General features: G+C 33.7%; 4 protein-coding genes across 7 annotated transcripts in view; 1 reads left to right on the top strand and 3 right to left on the bottom strand.

Moving 5' to 3' along the window:
- Nucleotides 1-8179, bottom strand: part of LOC128173208 (exocyst complex component 3-like) — a 38666-nt gene extending 30487 nt beyond the window's left edge. For all 3 annotated transcript variants that reach the window (XM_052838937.1, XM_052838931.1, XM_052838943.1), the window contains exons 1-7: nt 8052-8179; nt 7653-7797; nt 6671-6727; nt 6320-6432; nt 4405-4495; nt 1719-1825; nt 479-560 (exon numbers count right to left, since the gene is read on the bottom strand). In XM_052838937.1, coding sequence (XP_052694897.1) covers nt 479-560; nt 1719-1825; nt 4405-4495; nt 6320-6432; nt 6671-6727; nt 7653-7757 — 555 coding nt within the window. In that variant the 5' untranslated portion in view covers nt 7758-7797; nt 8052-8179. The remainder of the gene's footprint in view (nt 1-478; nt 561-1718; nt 1826-4404; nt 4496-6319; nt 6433-6670; nt 6728-7652; nt 7798-8051) is intronic.
- A 4-nt stretch (nt 8180-8183) lies between these two features.
- LOC128173231 (glucocorticoid modulatory element-binding protein 1-like) lies at nt 8184-14052 on the top strand. Its single transcript, XM_052838953.1, has 8 exons — nt 8184-8318; nt 9227-9294; nt 9693-9901; nt 10007-10187; nt 10633-10828; nt 11320-11442; nt 11732-11854; nt 12047-14052. The coding sequence occupies exons 2-8, from the start codon at nt 9238-9240 to the stop codon at nt 12559-12561; spliced, it is 1404 nt and encodes a 467-aa protein (XP_052694913.1). The 5' UTR covers nt 8184-8318; nt 9227-9237; the 3' UTR covers nt 12562-14052.
- A 951-nt stretch (nt 14053-15003) lies between these two features.
- Nucleotides 15004-23917, bottom strand: LOC128166892 (uncharacterized). 2 transcript variants are annotated; one of them, XM_052832355.1, is made up of 4 exons: nt 23556-23917; nt 21595-21840; nt 17533-17754; nt 15004-16248 (listed from the first exon to the last, which is right to left on the bottom strand). In XM_052832355.1, exons 1-4 carry the CDS (start codon nt 23677-23679, stop codon nt 15698-15700), a joined length of 1143 nt encoding a protein of 380 aa, XP_052688315.1. In that variant the 5' UTR covers nt 23680-23917; the 3' UTR covers nt 15004-15697. The 2 variants fall into 2 exon arrangements, with proteins under 2 accessions (XP_052688315.1, XP_052688308.1); XM_052832348.1 differs by having other exon boundaries at nt 21559-21840; nt 23556-23913.
- Nucleotides 23918-24748: 831 nt separating this feature from the next.
- LOC128190324 (homeobox-like protein HDP1) lies at nt 24749-27397 on the bottom strand. Its single transcript, XM_052862348.1, has 4 exons — nt 27343-27397; nt 25111-27132; nt 24975-25017; nt 24749-24856 (listed from the first exon to the last, which is right to left on the bottom strand). Exons 2-3 carry the CDS (start codon nt 27130-27132, stop codon nt 25015-25017), a joined length of 2025 nt encoding a protein of 674 aa, XP_052718308.1. The 5' UTR covers nt 27343-27397; the 3' UTR covers nt 24749-24856; nt 24975-25014.

Here is a 27397-nt window from a genome sequence, read left to right as displayed (position 1 = left end):
TAACAAGAATTCCGCTGTTATTTTGGTTTCATGCTCTAAACTTTACATCAGTCTTTACATTATATCTGATCAGTAAAAATACAGTCACACACATTTATCTTGAACTCAATGGTGCCAGAGGGATAATTAACTTTTCCAGGTTTTGAGAATGACTAGGAAACAATGGTTGGGACTTCCAATTCCCTTTGACAAGGATACTTAACACATTTATCTTGAACTCAATGGTGCCAGAGGGATAATTTAACTTTTCCAGGTTTTGAGAGTGACTAGGAAACAATGGTTGGGACTTCCATATCCCTTTGACAAGGATAATTAACACATTTATCTTGAACTCAATGGTGCCAGAGGGATAATTTAACTTTTCCAGGTTTTGAGAGTGACTAGGAAACAATGGTTGGGACTTCCAAATCCCTTTGACAAGGGATACTTGACATACCTTGATGTTCAAGATACATGTAAGAAAGTTCTAGTGACTTACATTATTGTCGGTGGGACTCTGCTGGGGTTGTTTATATAGTTCAAACATCAAGTCATCTCGAGACTGCTCCAAGTCAGATAGGCTGAACAAATCAAATTAGATTTAAATTGTATCTCTCTCTCCTCTCTCTTTCTCTCTCTCTCTCTCTCTCTCTCTTATTATTTTCATTACAAATAAATCTGATATTATCACTGTCCTACGGAACCATCACACCATACAACCATTAATATACTGTGGAAATTGTATATTCCCTAACATTATATAAATAGTGCCTGTTTGAGAGGGTAACTGTTGAAATTGACACCCCTCGAAAACCATTGTCAACCGACGCAAAGCGGAGGTTGACAATGGTTTTCGAGGGGTGTCAATTTCAACAGTTACCCTCCCAAACAAGCACTATTTATTTTATTATACTGAATGTCTTAATTTTAAAGAAAATTTAACTGCTTCTATATAGAAATGAAGTGAATTCTACGGTGAACCGTACGCGCATAATTTTACGCGCATGTAACAATTCGTTGTGTTACCCGTTGCCAAGTGTGTTGCTAACGCTGAGAGTAATAGAACGGATTACCAACTGCGTCTAATCCAATCAGATTTCAGTATTTAACATGAAAGTATAATAATCAAAATTATCCAATAATACATAGACAACATTCTTAAAACATAGTTACAATAACACTATGCCAACAATACTGTTGCATTCTAGCATACGTACAGTCTTATACTGTAAACATATAATATTTGGCATGTACAATATTTGGCGTAAATTAGTTCTTGAACAAGTTGGTGTGGATTTGATTTAGCATATTCCTTAATGTTCCTATTCTTATACATATATGGATGGCATTTAGTGATGTACTTAATTTAAATGAAGTAGCATTCCCTAATTAACACTAAATAGAATACACAATTAAATGTAATCTGTTTACAGTGCATAGTATATACTGTAGAAGCAGAAATATTCATTGAGGATATAATTTTGTTATTTTTGTTCGCAAAATAAATCAATGAAATTAAATCCATGACAAACCCAAATATTAATAAACACAAAGTTAATAGTTGACACATTTTAAAGATTACGATATGACGAAATTAAATGCCAACGAAATTTTATTCGTATTAAAAACAGTGAAATTTCAATCCAATGAAAACATGTGCTTCTACATTAAACAATATCGATGTGTGAACATTTGCACAAACTCTACATGACTACTCCATTGCATTCTAGCCTACATACTGCTTGTGAGCCTGTAACAGCTTTCCCTCGTTGATGAGCTCCTCCGTTTTTCTGACAATTTCTGGGGCAGTAAAGATGTGTTTGAGATTCTCCATGGCTGAAGCAAGCTACAATGGATTCAAACATGAAGAAATATTTTCAGTTTGAGTTGGTTTTATTTGTAAAATCAGTACAAGATGGGTGGGGAATAAAATGGAATGTACCAATAATTTGATATACCGGTATTCTAATCTGTTGTATATCCCAAGGGTATGCTATTCATATCACAAATATTTTGATATCTCAAAATTTTTTCCGATCTCTTTGAATTTGAATACATGTGGTTTGTCTCTTTAACAATGGCAAATCACGAACATACATAAATAAAAAATAAGTCTTTGAGGCAATGCTTTTTTTATGAAAATAGGTAAATTTTATCAAAATTCTGTTCTCAATTGTATATATCAATATATCAATTTATAACAAACATTTTGTTTTCCCACTAGGCATCAACAAAGATTAAATTTTCCTCCAATACATATCAACATAATTAAATGATAATGCGATATTTCCTTATGAATCATGCTACCGGAACTCAATACAAACTTAATAAACATATTGTTTTTATTCACACTTTAAGAGCAAATTCATTAACTATCTATATTTACATTCTACTGTGTTTTTCCATTAAATTCCGTGATGGTTAAATGCCTCTAAATGCAACACCTATTCACTGCGTATGAATTACGAGTAATTTACATAAGTAGTTCTCAAACAGTGATTTCTTTGTTATCGGTTAAAAAATGTATTTCTAACGCGCGTTATTCAATTTGTCTGCTCACCTGACGGCAATTATTGACACGACGACGTCAAAAATAAATCATTTAATGCTATATTTAATCTCTTAATTTGAATCCCTTCCTCTTTTTTATGTGCAGAAGGGTAATTTAAGAGGGATGTTTTTAAAAAAAATATTTTTGGTAGTATTTTCAATTTATTCATGTGGATATTTTGTGACCGTTTTTAAAAATTACTTAAGGTAATTATCCATACGTCACAAAACAACGTCTGACGTAATTCACGCGTTATTACGTTTTTTCCGTGCCCGATCTAATCGAAACCTAACGCTACGGTGTACATGTGTTTCAAAACAAAAAAATCAAGCTGATCTAGAAATTAATTCAAAACAAATCTATTAAAAATCCTGAAAACTGCAATCAATTAGCCTATTAGGCCTACTCAGCGAAATGAAAATTTGACTGGGTTGTGTCGATTGAGTACTCGTTTTGAAAATATAGACAACTTACTTTTGTACTGCATAAACATCAATTCATTACAAGGCTGAACTTAATCCAATTCTTTGAACATTAATCCCTGAAAGTCCATAAACATCCAAAATGAAATCCTGACCGAGATCTATATATAATCCAGTGCATAAATAAGGGAGATAAATACACAAGGGGAAATAATTTGACTTATTTCATCTTTATCCTATATTCGCTTAGTAACGAGCAAGATATATTTTCAACAACAAAAAATGTTTTTAGAATTAAAATCATGCGCTGAAGAAAAGTTATTTCATTTTAAGAACAGTCTTTAAAACCATTAAAAAAAGGTTGAATAGAGGTTCTGTCTAAAGGCATATCAGGTAGTTAGCATTATCCACGCGTGTGACTGCAATTTCTAAATACCGATCTCGATCCATAATACTTACCGATATCCAAAGATACAATCTTTTGCGGTTTAAATAATACAGATTAATCAACAGTTAGTTTAAATCATGTTTTCTAATTAACAATAATTTTAACATATTTTTTTAGAATGATGAAATAATAAACCTATGCACAATTTAAATTTTACGGATCTTTTTTCAGAATATATATTTTAATGATTTTTACCCAAAATACGCCCATTGTGATCCTGAAAAGGCCGGTCCCTTGGGTAAATTTATATCCAGTTGATTAAGGGCGTTAAGGTTTAAATAATATCAACATTTTAGAGAATTCTGTACGTTAATAAAATTATAAGAGCTTAAATTCTCTTTGAAAATTTATTTCATTTTATCTCATTTGTACGCGGATTTATCTTTTTTTGATAAATAAGCAAGTGTAACATAAAAATTTTTGATTTGAAATAATAATTCCTTTATTTTACATAGGATATAAGTCAAAAAATGATTTTGTGAAATTCAAATTTCAGGCTTAGGCTTATATTCTCTATGTATGAAAAAGCGCCATTTTCTGCAATCGGTTCTATTTTTAGCAACGGCCCTAGCTCTTATAATACCGATGGACCACCCAACAGGGTAAAATTTGATGAGAAGATATCCTCAGATACATGTTTGAAAAATATGAAAAAATTCTGTACGCATTTTATTTATCTAGTGGGGTATGGACCATTACCTTAAGCAATATGGGAATAAATTCCCTGGGTTATTCTGTAAAATTTGGAGGTCAAAGAGCACCTGTGATCTCCAATGGCTATATTTACTTGTAATCTCTTTAATTTGCAAACTTTCCTGTTAAGGTTTCCAAGCTTGAGTCCAATCCTAATGTTTACAATAAAATATATGTTCAAATCTAACTTAATTTGAAGTCTTCCAGAGAGTACATCAGTTTTGGTTCACATACCTTCACCTTTGAAAATGCCAATCAAGGGATTTTAACATACAAAAAATCAATTTTATTTCATTGCTACGGGTACACACCTGGCAGTATCTGGTGTTTTCTTTTTTGAGGTCCATCAGCTTAGTGTGGAGAGGAGAGATTGATTTATATGCATCATCCACCTCCCCTAGTCTGTAACATAAGAAACATAATCTGTCAACATTTTATTTAAAGAATTATTTGTAAAATATGATTCCACCAAAACACATAAAATATACCTCATTCTTCAGTGGTTTTTTGAATAGAAAACTATGTCCCGACTGTCGCCCACGATGAAACTCACATTATAAATTTATCAAGTGATATCACATAAAATATATTAATTTCGTTGTGGGCGACGGCTGTGGACACATTTTACAAAATACTACAAGAAAATAGCCATTTTTCATCATTTTTTACTATATCTTAGAAATAAGTCCTACCGGTAATTATTTTTTGAAACAAAATAAAAGTGTATAACTTGGAACTTTATATACACACATATTCAAGATGGTATATGTGTTTTTTCAGGAGATTTAAACAACTTTTGAATTTTAGGGTGCATATTGAAAGAAACTGCACCTTCCTCTATATATTTTTCAGAGCTGGTAAAGAGAAATGCAAATATTCTATTTACAATATTTGCATTTCTCTATTTTGAAATAGAATGCCCATTTGACTAGTACATTTAAAAAATTGGTCAAATGTTGCAAGAACCTGCACTCTTCGACATGTTTATCAAATATTTTCAGCAAAGTTGGAAATATTTGTAAACCTACTATAAAAATGTAATAAATTATTTAAGCATTGAATGCTTATTTTGGAATGTCATCGGTCTTATAGCACACCAGGCTATGCAGACAAATTGAATACTGTGCGTGAACTCTGATTTTTGCTTGCGACGTTGCACTTCGACGTTTGTGACATCACAATTAATTCTAGTTGTTTTCAAAGGAAATTGAAAGTTGCAAGTTTTCAATGCAAACTTAAGGGAAGATATACACTGAATGGAAATTTTAATATAATTTAATGAACAGCAGGTGTGTGTGTATTCTTTGTGTAAATAGGTTACTAACCTATTGTGCATGTTCCTGTCTTAAAGGCCGAACATTTTTACCAGGTGGTAAATCTCAGGTGAGGACGGGGCTTAATTTTTAGAGGGGGCTTGCGGTCGATCTACCTGCATGTGGTCGTGAATGCTGCAGATCTCTATACACAGGAAGCAAATTAAATAGGACACAGGAAATAAACAATTAGTAAGAATGGATTTTAGTTGGAATATCTTATTGTTCTAGATGTCTGTATGGAGCGATTTTATACAGAAATGAATCCAATCTAGAAGTTGAACTGTTTTACATAGAAGTCTGTCTCATCTGAATTCTCTCAAAAACACACATGTGTGTAAAGCACAAGTGAATGAATGCAGTAAATCAGTTCTGCTTTAAAATATAGCTAAGTACATTGTGTGTAGTACTTGATTTTGTTTAATGTAGTTAATTTTAACAAATAATTGTTTAAAAAAACCATATGAGATCAGTAAGAATGTAGATTGAATCTAAAGACAGCCATGTTATGTACAATTATGATGAAGTCCCAACTAGCTCATACATCAAAGTCCAATAAATCTTTAGTAGCTAATAATTTTCATCTTTGTGGAATTTATTAGGTTATGAAAATTCAAACTTAAATTGTGTAATTTTCATTACTAAGTGATAAATTTTCATAATCAATTTCAATAATGTTAAAAAATTTAAATTACGTAACGGAAGATATCAAAGATAACGTTCTTAATTTGCTGGTAAAAGAATTTCACGAACCTGGTCAGATCACGCTCTGACAATCACATCAATCAAACTGGGTGCTATATGGTTTCAAACTTGATTGACAAGCAGCATCATTTTGAAGTTTGTACAGGTAAAAAAAAGGGGGCGTATGTAAAATGTTTGGCCTTTAAGGTTAAGACGAGGTGGCCCTTACCTCTGTTTGATTTCATACACATCTTGAAGAGCACTCTGTAACTGGTTCAAACCAGTTCTCACCCCATCCAGCTGAGACTGCACAGCTGTCTTCAACATTGTGTCAACTGAAGCCTTCAAATTAATTTTATCAAATAAAAGTATAATGTAAATCATTTCTGATTAATTGAATTCTATAAGATTTTGTGTGCTCGTGAATGCATTTTAAGGGAGATAACTCTTATTCATTATCACCTGACACATTCATGTTTCTGTTTTACATGTTATTACAAAACTATCTAATATAAAGTAAAATAAATGTTATTCTTAAACAGAAGTACATGTAGTTTGCATTTTTTTTTATGAGCTTCACCTTTTTACGAGAGATTCTTCTTTTATATTGGTCCACTCTTTCCAATTGCTCAGGTCTCTGTGAAAAAAAAAATCAAATATTAGACACATATACTACAGTTTTATTGCAAAAATGATTAAAAAGAATGACTTATATGTACTTTCTGTATCAAAACCAGAAAAAATGCTCTACAGGAAAAAATAAAGCAAAATGAAAGAATTTTCTACAGAATTTACATCATTTAACCATTCTATCTGCCCATAATTTATATAATATATATTTACAACTGAATATTTTCCAACTTGTATTTTAATTAGTTTGAATTTTGATTTAAAAATGTGTTTATATACAGCCAACAATTAAGTCAAATAATGAATGAACCAGACTAAATATAATAATATAATATATGAATATATAATTATATGTATGTATTCTTTGAACTAGTATTAAACACAACTTAACTCTGTGACCAAATACATTTGTAGCAGTGTTCAAATTTCAAAGTAAGAAATGTTTATCAAAATAACTATGATATTGTTAACACTGTAATACAGTATCTTATTTAATATTATTCAAGTATATTATGCATGAATTATTTTGCAGTGAATAAAACAATGAAGTTAGGGAATGCATGAACTGATGTAAGGCTTCTAAATAGTTAACTCTATTATACTGAAAACTTTGAGTGATCCAATCACCTATATATCAGATGAATCATGGGGCACATATCTGCCAAGATATGACAAAAGTTATTTCAATAACAGGAAGAATTAAGTGTAAATTCCCTCTTAGACCAAAACATATGGTTTTAATAACAAAATTATATGATTTTCACTCTTTTTATATGAATGTGAAAGATGTGAACTTTATAGTATACAGGTTTAACAATCTATGTAGCTGACTATTTTTAGTTATTGTACCAGACCTATATAATCCTATCAAATCAATGTATTTGTAAATGTCAAAATCAGTTATAAAATGCAATATATAGTCATACATGTACCTGAAGTAAATTTGCTATGTGTTTTTTAGCAGTTTCTTTGGCCTCCATTTCCATTCTTCCCAGATCTAATGGAGCTGGGGGAGTCAAATTTGATTCTGTTGCCATTTTTTTTACCCAACTATTTTCCACTTCCTTATATGAAGTTCTGCAAAATTATCATCATTCTCTAATGAAAACAAATTGAAATTATTCGAGCATAGTCTTTAACAGATACTTTATTGATCAATGCGTCTCTTCTTTTGGAAGAAAGCACCAATCAATGATGTGGGCGTGAAAAAAATAACAGAGATATTTCGAACGGATATCAGAAAGCACGTTAAATGTCTAACGCTTCATTTAAAACCTTTAAAATCGCTATGGCGAGTGTATATCTTTATGCATTATTCACATGATTCTTACTATGTGCGAGATCTGTCTCAATATATAACTTTCCGCTGCATATCGGCAATGTTTACATCACTGACACTTCCGTTGTTCCCCCACTCTCGTGACCTCTCGCGGTCCCACGTGATTACGTGTTATGCCAAGTAACGTAGGGTAACGTCAGAGAAGAGCGTGCAAATCACGACAAGTGGAGACGTCCATCTTTGACAAAGAATTCGCTCTCCATTTTGTGACGTTTTTCATGGTGTTTGTGTCCAAAACCGTTGAAATCCAGATTTAAATGTAAGTTAAGGTACATGACGTAGGTTTAGTCAATCGTTATTTGTGTATACCGGCGGTAAATATGTCTGTTTTGGGATTTTGTTTACCCCAACAGGAAGTAAATCAATAACTCAAAATGAATAATTAACGCTTGACTGCCAACAACTTGTGTACTTTTAGTACGTGAAAAAATGTGCATTAAAGAATAAACTTTTTAATACGTCTTTGAATTAACTAAATGTAAGAAACAGCTGATGTATACTGCAAATTTCCCAACCAGTTTACCATTGTTTACCGTTGCATTAAAATGTGACAGATGATTAGTTCCCTATGTGTTTGTAATAAAAATGTATCATTTCATCATTGTGAAAATTAATTTTAGCGAAAATCCAGGCTAGCAATTTTGTTAATTATTGGTTGAAAGTGTTCATGGCATATAATACTATAATATTTAATTAATTAATTAACTCAGACATGTCTTTGAATTTTTTTTAGCAATTATTTACTAGATACTGGTCAACACTGTTCAACTGTTTTGACATATATATCATTATTAATGTATTTATATATTTAAGATATTTTTAACTTAATGGAGAACCACAAAACAGCAAAATGAAAGTAAACATTTATATTTTAGGCCCTAGCTATTGTGTTTGATTTTTTTTTTTTTGGTTAATTACAGCACTTTAAAAACTAAAATTATACAAATATTTAGAAAAATTTGTAGAGAAGCTTAAGTATTATCTGTGTGGTAGTTGAAGCTATATGTGGATGGTGGATATCGGCCTGAGTAGCTCATTGGTAGAGCTCCTGGTTAGAGCTGCTCATGTCCCAGATTAGATTCCCTGACCACCCTTATATATGTTCTGACATTTTTTAGATGCTCATTTCTTCTCCTTTCCAACTACATCTGTTAATCTTTTATGTAGGTATAACAGACATGGAAACCTTCACTAGATCCATCATTTCCCCTCGAAGGGAATCAAAGCTAGTACCAGTAAGTTATTGTAAATATTTCATTTTTAATTGGTATTGCATGTATATAGTTTTAAAAAAAATGCCTTATATGTATGAGCGGCGCTTATTTTTTTTCTGAAATGTGAGATAATAGTTGGCATTTTTTCTATAGTGTGTAGTTGATAATTTTATGAGATATATGTGACCCACCCATGCTTCTCTCCCTATGGAGGTGCTATGGTGACTGTAATTGCAGATGATATATGTAAAGTCTTCACACTGAAATTATTAACTGTGTTTAATCACATTAGATTTTAAAATACTTTCAAGAAAGATTTTTGGAAATCTTCTCGCAAACCAATGGAGTTAAAAAATTTCCCCACTATTAAATGTCTTTTTTTTTTTTGGCTATTATTGTTTTTGTTTTTTGGTAAAAAGCTGCCAGATGCTAAGATACTAGATGTGTCTTGTGGGAACTTGAGGGGAAGGCTACACAGAGAATTGTTCACCTGTCCTGGAATACACAGAGAATGCATCGAGCTAGAAGACCAAAGTTTTGTCACTCCAAAGAAATTCATGTACATGGGTGAAAAGGCGAGGTTAAAGGACTGGAAAAATGCCGTAAGGATAAATGGTGTTCAAGTCAGGTAGAGACTTCAGTCATATTTTCTACAAAATTTTTTGAAATTTTCAAGTGAAATTGTGAGGAAAGTTTCTTCATATGATGGAATTTCTCTTCTAATCTTTTAAAGGAAACACATAGATGCAGGACATTTAACGTTTTGGAATCATGAGAAAATGTGTACAGGGAGGTGCCAGGCCAGAACAGCGATGCGCCCAGACGCCATCGTCGTCAACCCTCCCCCCACCAGCTACCAACCCCCAGTCACCCTACTGACCACTACAGCAGAAAACGGAACCATGAAAATTCAGGTGTGTATCTGCCAACAGTTTTCACCTCGTTCCTTCTTTTATAAGTTATTGTTATTAACTTATTAATATTCTTCCATGTATAGCTCAAGATTACCAACAAAAAGTCCAACAAGACAGACATGTTGCCCTCGGCTTTTGCCCTCTGGCAACATTTGTGTCTTCAGGTGTACAAATAATATTTTGCCCTCATACCCAGTCAATAATTGTATAATAATAACAAAACTGTCAGTTTAGTTTAGTTTTAATTGTACAGCTTCTTGCCTATAAAATAACATTTTAAAGGAACTCTTTTCAAGCATTTAAAAATCAAACATTGCTCGTTTTGTATGACATTGTAGTTTCCAATGTGATGTTAGTAAGCTGAATGATGTGACCACACTCTGTAAAATTAAGACAAAGGAGGAAATTTATGGGTAAACAATAAAAATCTTTCTTTTTTATTCAGAGTGTTTCAGGTGGTGACGGAGTTCCGTGGGATGAAGACGTCTCAGAGGAGCAGGAGGATATTAAGCCAGACTTGGAACAACTCCAAATCCAAATGATCGAGAACATGAACCAGGCACAGAAAAATATCCAGTCTACCCTCAATATCAGGTCCCCTGTGGCCTACCCTGACTTTCAGGGGGACACTACGGATGAGGGTAAGAATTGACCAATGGATTAAAATTGTCTTTCGGAAAGTTGAGCATAAGCAGTACAGATATATTGTAATATTGCATACATTTGGTGGTAAATTACAGAAAAAGAGCAACCAGGTAAAGAAAAAAAAATTTCACCCCATTTTATTCTTATTGTTTTGCATTGGATTTATTGTTTTTCAGTTGTATGTCTTTTTTTGGCACATTGGTATTTTAATTACTTGTAGAAATTCTGAGAATATATATAAAAAGTTTAAGTTTGTCAAGATTACTGAATGAGGTATTTTGAATATCTGATAATCAGATTAGATTTTTAATTTAATTTAATTTAATGAATCATGTGAACATAAGATTGTCTTATTTCTAATTAACTGATTAACTATGATGGAATGAAGGGTTTCTAAGTAAGAAGTGCATGTGTGGCAAAAAAAAATTGTATGTCATTTTAGTCCTCTAGCACTATTGCTGTATAAAGCGCTCTTTTTATATTGTAGAAGATAGAATGCTTTGGAAGGGGATTGTGGAATTGGGATTGGTGGATGAGTTTTTCAGAGAAATCAAGGCATCACTCGATGTCCTTAAAAACAGAATGGTCAGACGAATGGTTCCTTTTGAAGGTAGGATATTACATCCATCAGTATGCCTGGATCTAGAGGGGGGAGGGTCCGGATTCCCCTTTCCCACCCCTCTCTCTTGAAAAATTCAAATTTCTTAAATTTACATAATGAAATTACCAAAAATATGCCTTGGTCCCCCTCCAGTGAACTTAAATATCCATCTAACCCATTTCCCCATGGAAAAATTTTCTGCATTTGTGCATGTATCAGCTGTGTTAAGTTTATTTGATTTGGAACTTGCTTTGAATTATAAAGTTATGGAATTTATAGACTATGTTCTGTTTTCTAGATACTCGAGCAATATCTGTGATTGTGAAACAGTTAGGACTTATGTCTAAATTAAAATACAAACTGGAAGCTCATCAAATTGATATGGAGAGACAAAGACTTCGACTCGACAGAGAAATGGAAGGTACATGATAAAGAGTTTTCTCCTCTTTGTTTTTGAATTGAAAAAATTCAATTGAAATTATAAATATCAAAATACATTTTTATAAAAATTGTCTACAATTTTATTTGAGCTCTTGTTTCGTTTTATTTTTATTTATTTTTTTGAACTTCTACAGTTACACTCTAAAAAAAATGATTTTGAATGTTGTTTCAGATTTGCAGAGGAAAGTAAAAGAATATGAACAAAAGAAGGAGGTACTAAAGCGAAAGAGTGAATGTTTCACTCAGTTATTGGACATGGCTAAAAAAGATTCCATGCCTGATGCCAAGAGGAGTAGGTCTGATGATAATGCCTCCCCTGTCCAGATGATCTTTGCCAACGCAGCCTCCCTGTCCAACTCTGATGTAGAGGAGGGTTATGAGGAGGAGGGGGAGGATTTGTCAGTATTAAACAGTGATAGTGTTACTCGTGTTCGCACCGCAAAAAACGACTCAGACAGTGGAGTGTGCATTGAGTTTGAAAACGAGAGTCGGGACGTAAACGAACAGGATAATTATTCAGGAGAAAGTGACGGTCACTCACAACCCCAGGCAGCAGCTGAGGAGGAAAAAGCACCGAAAATTCAACCCAAAGTTACAAAGGTCAGCGAACGAGTCAGAAAAATGCCCCGCCCAAGACGGAGCACTCAGAGCAAGGAATTCGTGTCGTCCGAAGACATTACAGAATGAGGCCGTGAAATCCATTTTGTGTTTTGGGGGGTTATTCTGTATATACATGAGATGTTTGAAATAAGACTTAGGATGCAGCTTTTGCTAATTCAAAATATGCAATATTTAAGATTTATATATATCTATATATGTACTGATGACATCATATCAAGTTTATTAAACAATTGCATTGGGGTCCTCATATACATGTACAGTACTACAATTAAGAAAATGCTTTGCCAAATATCATTTAGTAATCTTTGTTTCAAATATAGTAATCTTCATAGAATTCTTTACATTCCTCCATGAATTTTGACTAAAACACTTCATTTATTCACTTTACTGTGCATACAAAAATAGATCTCTTAAAAGTTACCATATATATTTCTCTTTTTATATTTTTTATTTTTTTTCACACTGATGATAAAATGAAGGGGTTTTTTTTCATAGAAAAAAAAATATCAGGATTGTTTTTTAAGCACAGCACCGTCATATTTGCATTTTACATGTATTCATAAAATTCTCTACTGACTAAAATATATTTATTATGGTTAAATTATTGTTTTATTTTTGTAAATGAATTGTTTTTGTGCATTTCAAACACATGCACTTTGTAAATAATTAATTTACAAGAGGTTTATTTTGGGTACTGATATGTGGATATATCAAGCAAGATACTGAAAAGCAAATGTTTTATATGAAATCATGTATCTATTTTCATCTTTTTCTCCTTCCATTGACTTTTAACAAGATATATCTTTGTGGGTATCTGACTATTGCATACTCATGAAAATCAGCAAAGTATTACAGTGTGACAATTAGTACATGTACAGTAAAACACGCTTATAACGAAATCCCAGGGACAGGGAATTTAACTTCGTTATAAGCGTAATTCGTTATATCTGTCAAGTTTACAACACGAAATAGAGACTTGGGGAATGAAATTCACTTCGCTGTAAGCGTCAATTCATTATAAGCGTGTTCGCTATAACCGTGTTTAACTGTATATAAGTCAAAGTTTTGACTTGGCAACTGTATTATAGATCAAAGCTATTTGGATGTCATTGATACTCTGCATATATGCAGTGCCTTTAAACAAGTTCATTATTTTCAAAGGGTTAAAGTAGATCTAAAGGATATGTTAATAATTTCATAGTTGTAGAGCTTTAATAGAGAAAAATATGTATTTTTTGTGATATTATGATATTTAATCTCTAGTGACATTTACGTGAATTTTTCAAAAGATCTTTAAGATTTCAATTTATGATTTAATATATGGGAAGGGACAAATGATACCAGATATGTACATGACACTTTTTCATTAATCATGTCCATTTATTAATAGTGATATGCAAACAAGTTTGTAAACATAAATAGTTTCTTAGTTCTATTCATCTGATTGGGAACCAAATGGTTTGTTTCTCTCTCATATACATACATTTGGCTGAGGAAGTCGAGTTTATATGTTATTTTTTCTTCAGAAATCCAAAATAAATTTGATTTTGAAAAGAAGTGTGGTGAAATGTTTTATATGAACATATAAAGAGCATCCATGGACTTTGGTCTTTGAATAGGATGCTGTTTTAGTAAGAAAATACATTTTTCCATAGAATCATCTTAGTAGTAATATAACATGGACAGAGTTATTTTTCTTTGAGCTTATGATATATGAATCTGATATTATTATAGTATCTTTGTTAAAAGTAAAATTATTGATATTTGCTGATAAGATAAGCACGTTGTGAAGAGGAAAACAGTCAATTCTTTATAGAGTAATTATAATGTTACAACTTTAAAGTGTGAGGTCAATCCTTACTGTCCATGTTTTCAACGTTGTTTATGTTTCGATTTAACAGAAAATAAGCTGCCATACATAATCAATACTAAATTACATGTATAAATTATAAAACACAGGTACAGTGTAAACTTATTATTGAAAGGTACTTCAATTAACAAATTTAATCCAACCAAACACAGTTAAGAAATGTGTTTGAGGGCAGTTTTTAAAAGTATAAGGCATGTAAATATGCACCAAATGGAAAAATTGACTTAAAACATGTTATAATTGGTTGTATTGTGGTTCAGTTTTGTCAGTAACTGCATGAGCACAATCGATTTCTTTAAAAAAAAAATAGAGAGATAATACTCAATTGATGTAAATATAATTACCTTAACGGACGAGATTCAGCGCCTAAGGCGCTAAAATATCACTACCACCAGATTAAGTTTACAGTATTTGTTGCAATCTTGGACGGAAAATAAATATTTTCAAGCGCTATAATGTCAATTTTATACGGAAACCATATTCGCTAGCCAAGGGTGACGATCCATGGTGTTGTAGAAATAGAGAAATATTATGCATAGAGAAACACAGTGAATGGTCACCCTTGGCTTAGCGAAGATAAGGAAACGGACTCGTGTTGATTGACTTGGCGGGAAAAAATAGAAACGACTGTTTACAAAATAATTCAAACTCTTTAATCTATATTCAACAATAAATATGTAAACGCAACTTATATGTACATGTAATTCTGAACAACTGTGTATTGTAGAGTTGAACGCTGACTACAAAATCCACATCCGCACACATCTCCTTATACGTTTAGAATGAACGGACGCCTTTCCAACATTTGGCAATTGTTCCAAACGTTACTCAGTGTTACTTGCAGCTGCCCTATATGTTAAGTCTATTATTGCATTTAATACTGCAAATATCATATTTCCACAACTATATTCACATATACAAAATTTTCACTACACTTCAATTGTAGGCTTTCAATGTAACCAAATAGAATTGACATCTTTATGTAGAGATCAACGTAAAGACTAAAGTTTAGTATCAATTTCCAATTCATTTCTTCAATATAGAAATAAATATTTTTAAACAGTGACATCTCTTAAAGGATTAACTATAAATGCTTAATATACATACTGTAATCTGAACAAATAAAAATGGTCTGATTCCATCGTATACTTGGTTTTTTTTAAAAAGAGGTAAATAAGCGAATCCCCAATTTCGACTGTAAATAATGAAAGCCTATAATAGGGTAGGCGACTTATAAGTATTGGAATGAATGCTAACCTGTGATGCTGAAATGCACTGAGAGCAATCTATCTAACTTTTCTGCTCTGCTTCGCTTAAAAAACCCATTCATTGTCAATCTAACAATAAACGCAATATTAAGATTAAAAACTCGACAAACAACTCAATACAGACAAACGTCCCTGGATTTAAGCTCAATTTTAACGCCATGAACGTGTATCCCGAAATAAGAAGTACAAATATTGCGATGCTCATTCCTGGAACTTCCCCAAGAATCGCCCGCACGCTACCACTCTCATCTGCTTGTGTGATATTGTCTGTACAAACAGCGTGTCGACAGAATTCCCTAGTAACTGATGCACAGGGTCTTTTCCTCAAAGAGTTCATTGGATGTGCTACGTCACCGTTCTGTTTCACAGTTTGCGACGAGCACGAATTAGTGCAAGTGTTCGCATTGATATCGCGTTCATTTGCGCATGCGCCCACAGGTCTCTCATGAGGCGAGAAGTTTCTATTCTCAAATATGAGATTTTGTTTTATAATATTTTCCATTTCTGAGTCCGAGTCACTGTTATCATGGAGATGAATTGGGAAAGTACAATGTATGTAATTTCCTGGTAAAAACACGTCATCTTCGTCGATATCCATAGCTTCAAAGTCGTCATCTGCGTAAATACAAAACGTGACTTTCAGAAATTGACAGACCTTCTTGTCACTTTTGAGAAGAATAAAGTGCACAATAAATGTATATTGAAATCTCTTTATACTGATTGTTATCTTTTCTACAGCTTGTAATACCACTCCTTCAAATAAATGTGTCAAAATTATCTGGCAACAGAAATGCGATGCCACCATCTTAGCTAGATAAAGGGTTAGCATGCGCTGTTATAAGAAAGCTGGCTATGCAATCCCTGCGATCCAATATGTCAGATTGCATAATCCTCAGTGCGGTTAGTGAAACTGAAAATGATACATATGTGGCTTAGTATGCCGAATTAGTAGAAATAAAATTGTTACGGATCGAAAAAAAAAATCATAGCGCTGAAAGTCAAGTCACTGATATATTTACTTGGAGCATATTCAGCCATCGAATGCTATATATATGAAAAAAATTACATATACACCCAAGGATATAATTTTTAGGCACTGATATTTAAGACAATATTCAATTTATACAATGTATGCACATTTTGAGTTTTGGTTATTCATAGCTGTACTTGTCAATTTCATTCATGTGTCAAATCAGTTGCTTTTGTTATCCTTGGATATACATGTATTTGTTACACTGTAAAAATATTAAAGAGAGAGAGAGAGAGAGAGAACACGCAAACTTGTATAATAAAGTGAAACCTGCAGCATATGACAGAAACATGAACCAATATGACCTGCTTTCCTGCAAACAAAAGCTTAATAAATGAGCCTTCAGTTTATTAGACATTCTGTTTATACAAGGGGTCTAAAGAACTTCAAGAATTGCAATATCCCGGATGCTTGGAAAAGCTCGGCGGCAGTAACAGCAGCAGGCATTGTACATAAACCCATGATGCGTGTTCCGTGTGGTGTCAAACATACCGCATTGGGGGGATTCTGGCCTAAAACTTGGCTTTCAGTTTGGTTCGCACTATATATATAACATGCGCTGTAACAGAAAAGATCGTGAGTCTCGAGCCAAAGACAGAGAAAGGGCATGTCCAAGCTGTTTTATGTAGAGAGAAACACAAGCCAAGAGATCTACTGTTAGAACTACTGTTGTTATTTTTACCGAGATGGAACACCAGTGCTAGGTCAACAACTGCTTAAAGACGTTTCAAAAAGTGGTGATTAAAAGTGACTTTATAGAAAAAAAAATACAATCTAATGGTAATCTAGTGCCTTCAGATTAATAGCTATATTCTAAATTAGAAAGCGTCACTCTGTGTGATAAAGCTATAAAGCTATTTCATATATACCGTAATAATTCACAGCAAAAGCCTGTTCATAGAGAAAGTCTGGCCAGGTCCGGTTCTTCCATCTTGTTCCACAGTACAGTGAGGTCAAAGGTGAATCCGGCTGGATCCGGAAGAACTCGGCTTCCTCCTCCTCTTTTTCCACTTCCTCTTTGATGACCGGAAACGTTTGCGAATGTGGTAAAAACCCATTTGTCTGTTTCTTCGATTTCTCCTTTTTGATGGCTGCAAGATTTTCATTGATTTTTGTACATACAAATGGAATTTTAATATCATGTCGACATGTATATTTTTATGATAACAAAGACTTTTTTTTCCAAAAAACGATTTATTCCAGTTAAATATAATCCATTTGTTCCTATTTTTACAAAGATCAAGCTATTTTCCTAAATTTGATATACACAAATTTCCAAATCTATATCATTCTCAAATATGAAAAAAAATGTACTAATGTTAATGTGTTTTTCTAAGTAGCACTTTGTTTATCTTTAAAGAAATTAATGTCCTGCAATCTGGAGGGAAACGTTAACAACATTGAACTGTACTTGTATAGACAAAACATGAGCTCTCAATTTTCAAGGCCAAATGACGTCATATGATGTCGGAAGTGTTTTAGCCAGATTCGTGTTGTATCGAGTGTTCGTGTCATTAACAATGTTTTTTTGCAGAAACCATAGGACGTTTTCTTGTCTGACTTCGACAAAGGTGACGAAGACATCACCACACATCGACCGTAACGATCATTTAACTAGGTCATGGTGGCTACAATTCTTGTAGGTGAAGAAAGGGGGGGACTAATGTAGTTTTCTTGTTTGTATATTTTCGCAATTTATTGTTATACCTTAAGAGAAAGATTTCGATATCAATTGAGAGAAATGGTAAAATATACTAGTATATGGCTATATTATTAGGGTGATATTTTCATGAAATATTCTGTTTGAAGTGATTTTATTTACAGTGACTTTGTGTTTTCAAGGCTTTCGTTTTCACGGTTATAACTACTGATAATAATTACATATAAAGTATGAAATATCGCATTGTTTTTTGGGCTTTTTTTCATTTGAGTTTCTTTTTCTATTAGGTTATATAATTTTTTAAAGTTCATTTATAGATCAGTCAAACACATTACTTCGCCTTTTATTTTTAATTCATTTTGCCAATTTCGCAAGCAATTTATTAATTCTCTACTTGATATAAAATACAGTTTCTTCTATTGGTATCGCTGTACACGTATTGATAATGATAAATACACTAAAATATTAATACTTAATGATAATATCACACATGTATTATTAATATATGATAATTTTACAATGAAAGATAATACTAGTTATAACATAAAGATGTATTAATAGTAATAATGGATGATACCGGTATTACATGGATACTATTTCATCTGGTTACACCCAAATCGGATTTACTCAAAATAATTATTCTGTTATTAATAAAATATACTTAAGCAACAAGCTATTTCTGTGTAATACCGGTCAAAGTCATGACTGTTTTTTATATGTTTTATTGTAATATAGCCATTTCATGATACTTCACTACCTAATCACATGCCACGATCTATTCTAAACGATTCTGCTTCATAGCTAACATACTGAGAGTACGCTTGACTACGTCGGAACATACCGAATGACAAGCATCTCTCTCTCTCTCTCTCTCTCTCTCTCTCTCTCTCTCTCTCTCTCACACAATCAATCAATATTCTTCCTAACAACTTTCTTTATAAACATGTTCTAATTAACATTCGTTATGATGAAGATGAATTGAGTAAATAGTATTTTGTAGTTTATCAGTAAAAATAAAGGATGTGCTCGTTGACTGTGGAGTAATTGTATAGAGTTTAACGACTTTTTCATCAAAGATTAGCACATACATGTACGTGTAGATCAAAGAGTTCTATTATCTAATGATAAAGAGAACTGTTTATAAAGTGAGAAAGCCGGATATCTGGGTTTTATTCTCTCATTAGTGCCTATTCTCTAAATCTAAATCATGTCTTTGATGCAATTAAAGAAAAACAGCTTGTGTGTGTATTTTTCTTTATATTCATGTAAAATTCACCTAATTTATGCAAAAACCCTCTGATAGAAGAAGAAAGTCGTTTTTACTTAACTGAGTTTTTAGCAAAAAAAAATTCACATAGCAAAGGCGAATGTCTTCGGAATACGGAGGCAAGAGAAACAATGGATAGATGAGCGCCAGTCCATTGCATGGTCAAGACCAATGCTTGTGGAATACCTACATGTTAGCAATGAGCAACCACTTACAGTGAAAAAAAAGGAATGAACGTTTGCTTCCGCGAGCTATGGAGAACAATCTAACCTCTGCAAAAACGATGCCGTTATTTGCAGTAAATTGTAATAGAATTATCGACACGGCTTTCGCTTTGGCAGCTATTCCAAATGAGCTGTCGTTCGATCAGTAATGATCTGCAAATTTATGACACTGCACCGATGGCATCCATATGTTGCAACCGGTCGAAGTGATAGGGCTCCTGGTTTGTTTTTTGTTCTTAATGCTGCATGAATCTCGGGGTTAAGAATTGTTTATTTTTATCATTTTCCAACAGGCGGTTGTTCTGGTGTACGATGTCTACCGAGAGGTGTCTTGGCAACGAAATGGTTCCGCTGAAGAGCTTATTTTTTTTAATTAACATGTTCTTAGAATGAACTGCCAAATGCATGGATTAGTTGTACACTTAAATCTGTGTTTTCTATAACCATTGATTTCTATTCTCTTCAGTTTAAATATTACGATTTAGCTAAACATATCTTCATGTAATAGTACATTTAATGCGACATAGTGATATTGTAAAACATATGACATATTAAAAACTTGTTAGTTAATACCAGTCTCACGGCAATGCTATACACATCAGCCTATAATTAAACATCAAGTAGTCTCAATCACGTTAACACACACAACTTTATAGTAAAATGCAATGATTAGGAAAAAAGCCTTTTCAATCATTTCCAAAAAACGTTTCTTGAAAGCAACGTTGCATTGAGCATGCAATACAATCATTCCCTACCCCTGGCAACAAAAGCAAGTACACAACTCATCGAATGCAGCAGGACAGAACAACACTGAAGAATCTATCGCTTGCATGACACTGTCGTATTATTTTGTTAATCACCAAAAGTATCGGGAAGAAAAAAAAGACCTTAAAATCATTGTACTAATAACAACGTATATTAAATATCTGACGATTACATGCTACTCTTTCACAAAATATGACTTGGCTTTAATTGGAGGCGATTTCTATTCACTTGATGATTCTAAGTATATTATTTTCTCCTTTTTTGGGGGGGGGGGGTAAAAATGGTCATAAAGATAAAACAAGTATTTTAATCATTAAATAATATTGATTCTATATGTTTTCAATTTCAAGAATGACCATGTGTTTAAGAACATAGTAGGCTATTTAATTTCAAAAGTACCTTGTGATTTTTTGTGATTTGAATACTTAGCAAGCGTTTCATATATGTATAGTATGTCCATGTATTTGATATCCTTTCAAGGGAATATGCATGAAAACATACTAAAAAAAAAAACGAAGCCACCCAGCTCTCTCAACGCGTGTCCGTTGCTTATGAATTAATTGTGTCAAGGATTATTCGATTCAATAGCGTTTCATCAAATCTATATATGTATGTGAACCTTTTTTAATGAGAAAATATCATCTTAAGAGTTTACTTCTAATATCACAAGAACTGATCGAGGATGTTATTAACGAATTGTTTCCTTTTTTTTTTCAAGAGTAAACGGAAAAAAAATTTTTGAAACCATTTCAGAACTGGTTGTATACATTTCCTGTTTTAATCTCAAGAAATAAGTTACGTCTATTGACGGGCTAAAATATGAATTTTAAATGCTTTGTCTCAAGCTAACATCCTGATGCTCTCTTTGGGGGAAATTGCGAAGCAGAAAAAGGCCATACGTACCACAAAAAAATGCATCCGCACACCAAAGGCAAGCAAAAGCGGACCGTAAGATCTAAAGGGGAAAAAGTTCTAATACCTTTGACTGCTAAATAAATCGTACTCGAGGACGAACCTTCGACATTCTCCGCTCGACATCGGTACGCTGCTTCGTCTTTTTTCGTGACATCGCTTATTTTCAACGAGTATTCACCGTTGTCGACAGTTTCCGCCAGATATCGGGTATCATCGGGTAAGGTCTCGCCGTCTTTGGTCCAAGTTATGGTCGGGTTCGGAAATGCAACCACTTTGCAATCAAAACACACTGTTGCTCCTTCATCAACTGTTATTTCCTGTGCTAGCCGTTTGACGAATTCGGGTGCTGGAATTCACATATAAAAAGAAATGAGTTATAATTTCAAACGATGCTTGTTACACTATTTCTTACAGGTAATTATCAGATACTGAAATATATGATATATAGAGTCAGAATAAAGTTAATGTACTAAGAAATGAACAAATTTCTTCTTTTCTTCAACACAAGGAAGCTGGCAAAATGTGGGGCCATAAAAATATTGTTCACTACCTTGGCTTTTTTGAGATATCTGGGTTTTTTTTTATCCCTTGTTCCAGATCCTCTTAAACAAAAAACTGATATGTCTATTCAATAGGCAACAATCAAAGGATCTAAAACATGTGTGCAGACCTGTTTAAAGTATGAGGTTTAACTGTTATCACAGTATTGCAAGTTTATCTGAAGACAAAATAAAACCTTGAACCCAGCATGTAGCCATGTACATTATAGTCTATGCAAACACCGAAGTTGAAGAGTAGAAGGGAATAGGTAATGATTTAATTCGCCGCATCTGTTAAAATTCTAAGTGTACGTAATTAATGTAGGGCGTGAAAGGAGTTTGTAGTGAGTGGATACGGTAATTAGTTATGATGTTTTACAACGATTTGCACCTAAAAAGCTGCTTTGTATTTTGTCTACAGGTTGTTAGAGAGTTCGCAAAATAAGGTTAGTGTTGGAAAAAAGTATGTCATTTTATACCGAGGTATGTTTAACGATCTTCTGTTAGACATGATATTTCTTAATCCTCCGGAAATCTTGATCCCGGATAAGTCGAAACATCGTATTCACTTAACATCAAAGGCTACAATTGGAGATGCTCTATAGGTTTGTGTTTTACAATTTCAAACGTCGATTATAGAGCAAACTCTATTGAGTGAGGACATGCATCCATATTATGTAAGAAATTCCCTATGGCACGCTGCTGTTCCGTTCTAAGCTTCATCGAACCAAGACGTTTTCTGCATGATAGAACATCAGAGTCATGATGTAGTGGGGGGGGGGGGGGGGGGGTCTGTTATGATCACATACCAATATTAAGATTCCGAAGCCCTGTCTCACTGTCGTTTAATGGGATATTTGTATATAGCTATGCCTTCAACGCGACGGTACTGTACAAGAGCCCTTGCGTGACTAGTCATCTTTCGGTTTCTGATTTCGGAGATAAAGAGCTCTCCGAGGATTAGCTATACTCTGAGATGATCTATCGGCGTGCTTAATCCAGAATACTGCATGCCAAACGAAATAAGGAAAACATTTTAGCGATAATAAATTTAAAAAAAAGATTTCGGTAATGGTAAATAGGTTGTACATATGTACACCTGTATTTCTAATTAGTATGCGCAGTATATACTATTTATCGAGGGTATATAGAAAAAACTTACAACCAAATAACACCTGCTACCAGCTGGAAAATAAATAAATAAATCCAGAAAGCTCCAACTTATAGGCAGATGGGGAAAATGTTAAAAAAAAATGGGATTTATTGACTTTTATGCGTCCCGATTGATGCTATTCAAACCACGTTACCATTTGCCCGATTTCTTTCGATCGGACATAAAATTCATTAGTCTGAGTAAATCGGTTGCATTTGAAACGAATTTCTTATAGTTTTTGGCTAAATCACCGAGTTATACATTTCACTCACGCAGCTATCAACACAACATTTTTTTTTAAAAATCGCGAATTACGAAGCACCTGTCATCTTTGACCTTGAGAAGGCGTTTTGTTTACAGCAAACTTACCTCTATACAAGGACCGCTTCCTGGCCAGTCTGAGTGGCCCTCGCCTCTCCACCCGTGCAAGAATGCTCTCAATGTCCACATCATTGAAATCACGGTCAACCTCCGCTGATTCTACTCGAGCCATTGGAGAAAAAAAAAACGACCAATAATATGTTCCAACAAACCGCAATATGAAATTATTCTGTTAAAGCTGGAACGAGCGAAACGAGGAAGGAGGAAAAGAAGAAAGTTCCTTCCATCCTTGCCTCAACTAATAAACAAATACTAGATCAATGATCGCCAAGATAAACCCTGCAAGCTCCCTCATAGCTACAGAGGCTGACTAAAAATAGCCCATGATCTCGAACTCGTGCTCGGGAATTTTCGGCTTACGTTTTGCAATCAAAACGTTGCTCTGACGATTTCTTGGGTTATTGTTTATAATTAACTTCCTACGTGGTTTTAAGACCAAGGCAAAGGAAAGGGAAAGAGGTTGAAAGGAAAGTCGCTTACCATGTTTATTTTTGCTCAAGGCTTTGCCGTCATATCTAATATGATTTGTATTTTTTTATTGAATAAGGCGGACTTTTCAGCCTTTATCAGACGGTATTGGATTCATGCTGAAAACATTAAAGAATTGGAAAGTTCATGCTTTAGCTTCACGATTTTATTTTTGAATTAATTCATGCAATTGTTGTATATCTTTAAATAAGAAAATTTATATAAGTCGTAGTTTGATTTTACTTTATCAGAATAGGTCAGATGTTATGCTTTGAAAAAATGAGCAGTATAATTGTATAATCTTCAGGATTATGTGGATTAAAACCTTTTAAAAAACCTGTGTAGAATTACTGTAAAACATCCTTAATATTAGAAATAAAGGTTAACTAAGGAAAAACAACACTATAATTTTATATACTTGAGATGCAGAATTAAAAGTGCGAATTTTCATTCGACTTGCTTTTATATACTTAGTATATATATATATATATATATATATATATATATATATATATATATATATATATATATATATATATATATATATATATATATATATATATATATATATATATATATATATATCTATCTATCTATCTATCTATCTATCTATCTATCTTTTTTTTTTCATAAAAGTTACAAGTATGCTACATACTAGGTATGTGAATTACTATGAACACATTTTATTTTATAAACTAAGACGAAAGAATAAATAATGATTTGAATTTTATTTTCATTTCTATGTTACAGGTCCTGAATCGTTGACGATTTTCACACAGCTCCACATGGAAAACGAAGGAAGAAAATAAACACCTTCTGTCCTACAAAATTTTATAGAAAATCATAATTAGAAAATTGATTTTTGTAAAGCATAAGGATTTGCTGTTTAAAAGAAATTTATCAAATTTGTTGTACACAATAAAACGTTTGTTTACGTACTGGTACAAAATCGTTTCCTGATCTGTTTTAGGTAACCGTTTTACTGAAAGAAAAAATTGGATTGTCTATATTGGTGAAACTGTAAATAAAAATAAAGCTTTATATCATTAATTGTGTGAATGTAAGGAACACTTACATATTTTTTGGGCATCATGACATTATTGCCCTTGTTCATGGTGTTAGCGTTGTTGGCATTGCTGTTCATAGGGGCAGCGTTCATCATGTTCATCACATTAGCCATGTTCATGGCGTTAGCGTTGTTGGCGTTGTTGTTCATGGGTGCAGCGTTCATCATCTCCATAACATTAGCCATGTTCATGGCGTTAGCATTGTTGGCGTTATTGTTCGTGGGGGCAGCGTTCATCATCTCCATAACATTAGCCATGTTCATAGCGTTAGCGTTGTTGGCTTTGTTGTTGATGGGAACAGCGTTCATCATCTCCATAACATTAGCCATGTTCATGGCGTTAGCGTTGTTGGCGTTGTTGTTCATGGGATCAGCGTTCATCATGTTCATGGCATTAGCAACATTCATGTTGTTACCGTTGTTTGGCATATTATTAGCCATATTTATTGGGGCGTTAATTGCTTCGTTGTTGTTGTTGTTGTTGTTGTTGTTGGGCACCATCACCTCTGGTTCGGGATAGGGCAAATCAATTGGCATATTAATTGGAACCATTTCAGTTCCCTTGTTATTTCCCATAGCATTGGCATTGTTTACCATGTTATTGGAGTTCATGTTTATTCCATTGACCATTTCCATGACCATCATGTCCATTGCATTAGCGTTGTTCATTGGGACGTTCATTGGCATGTTCATACCATTACCGTTGTTCATTGCATTGACGGCGTTCATTAAAACATTTACATTATTGGCAGCATTCATTGGCATGTTCATAGCATTAGCGGCGTTCATGTTATTTCCGGCGTTATTGACATTTCCGGTGTTCATTGCATTGTTCATACCATTGTTGCCGTTTACAGCAGGATAAACATCGTTCATTGGCATGTTCATCACATTAGCAGTGTTCATGTTATTACCTGCGTTCATGGCATTAGCGACGTTCATGTTATTACCGGTGTTCATGACATTGGCAGCGTTCATGGCATGAACTGCGTTCATTGCTGCATTCATTGCATTACCAGCGTTCATTGCATTGTTCATACCATTGTTGCCGTTTACAGCAGGATAAACATCGTTCATTGGCATGTTAATCATATTAGCAGTGTTCATGTTATTACCGGTGTTCATGGCATTTGCGGCATTCATGTTATTACCGGCGTTCATGGCATTAACGGCGTTCATGACATTGACGGCATTCATTGCATTAGCGGCGTTCATGTTATTACCGGTGTTAATGGCATTTCCAGAGTTCATTGCATTGTTCATACCATTATTTGCGTTCGTAGTAGGATAAACATCGTTCATTGGCATGTTCATGTTATTTCCGGTGTTCATGTTATTACCGGCGTTCATGGCATTTGCAGCGTTCATGTTATTACCGGCGTTCATGGCATTAACTGCGTTCATCATATTGACGGCGTTCATGTTATTACCGGCGTTCATGGCATTTGCAGCGTTCATGTTATTACCGGCGTTCATGGCATTAACTGCGTTCATCATATTGACGGCGTTCATTGCATTAGCGGCGTTCATGTTATTACCGGCGTTCATGGCATTAGCGGCGTTCATGTTGTTACCTGTGTTCATGACATTAACGGCGTTCATTGCATTACCAGTGTTCATTGCATTGTTCATACCATTGTTGCCGTTAAAAATAGGATATACATCGTTCATTGGCATGTTCATGTTATTTCCGGTGTTCATGTTATTACCGGCGTTCATGGCATTTACGGCGTTCATGGCATTGACGGCGTTCATGGCATTAGCGGCGTTCATGTTAATGCCGGCGTTCATGGCATTAACGGCGTTCATGTTATTCCCAGCGTTCATAGCATTTGCGGCATTCATGGCATTTGCGGCGTTCATGTTATTACCGACGTTCATGGCAATTGCGGTGTTCATTTCGTTTCCTGCGATTCCCATGTCCATCATTGGTTCCATCGAATTACCCATATTTGGAGATGGACGCTTTCCGTAAGCGGCTGCATTTGCAGAAACAATAAGAGCCAAACAGACCAGATACGAGAAAGTCATCTGTAATTTTAAAAAAAGTGTTACATTTGCAATGCATGCTATATTCAAAACATCTGAAACACAAAATATATAAGGTTTTTACGGTTATTGAATTAAGTGAGTAAAATTACTGTATAAAAAATCAGAATATGCAGTCAGTCTGGTATTTTTTGCCATTTTTTATCTTTTTAAAAGATTTTTTCTCTCTGTAACTTGATAACATTCTCTTACCTTGAATTTGAGTCGGGTTCGATGTTGTACTGATGGAAGCTCGATGGTTCAGTGA

Source organism: Crassostrea angulata, chromosome 1, assembly GCF_025612915.1.
Source record: "Crassostrea angulata isolate pt1a10 chromosome 1, ASM2561291v2, whole genome shotgun sequence".
Classification (NCBI taxonomy): domain Eukaryota; kingdom Metazoa; phylum Mollusca; class Bivalvia; order Ostreida; family Ostreidae; genus Magallana; species Magallana angulata.
This window is presented reverse-complemented; position numbering and strand designations above follow the sequence as displayed.

Coding starts and splice junctions, on each gene's coding strand:
- LOC128190324 (XM_052862348.1), bottom strand. CDS start 27,132: ATGACTTTCTCGTATCTGGTCTGTTTGGCTCTTATTGTTTCTGCAAAT.
- LOC128166892 (XM_052832348.1), bottom strand. CDS start 23,679: ATGGCTCGAGTAGAATCAGCGGAGGTTGACCGTGATTTCAATGATGTG. Junction 21,841..23,555: donor GAAGCGGTCCTTGTATAGAG/GTAAGTTTGCTG, acceptor TGTGAATTCCAG/CACCCGAATTCGTCAAACGG. Junction 17,755..21,558: donor GATTTATTTAGCAGTCAAAG/GTATTAGAACTT, acceptor AAAATCTTGCAG/CCATCAAAAAGGAGAAATCG.
- LOC128173231 (XM_052838953.1), top strand. CDS start 9,238: ATGGAAACCTTCACTAGATCCATCATTTCCCCTCGAAGGGAATCAAAG. Junction 11,443..11,731: donor ACGAATGGTTCCTTTTGAAG/GTAGGATATTAC, acceptor TCTGTTTTCTAG/ATACTCGAGCAATATCTGTG. Junction 11,855..12,046: donor ACTCGACAGAGAAATGGAAG/GTACATGATAAA, acceptor ATGTTGTTTCAG/ATTTGCAGAGGAAAGTAAAA.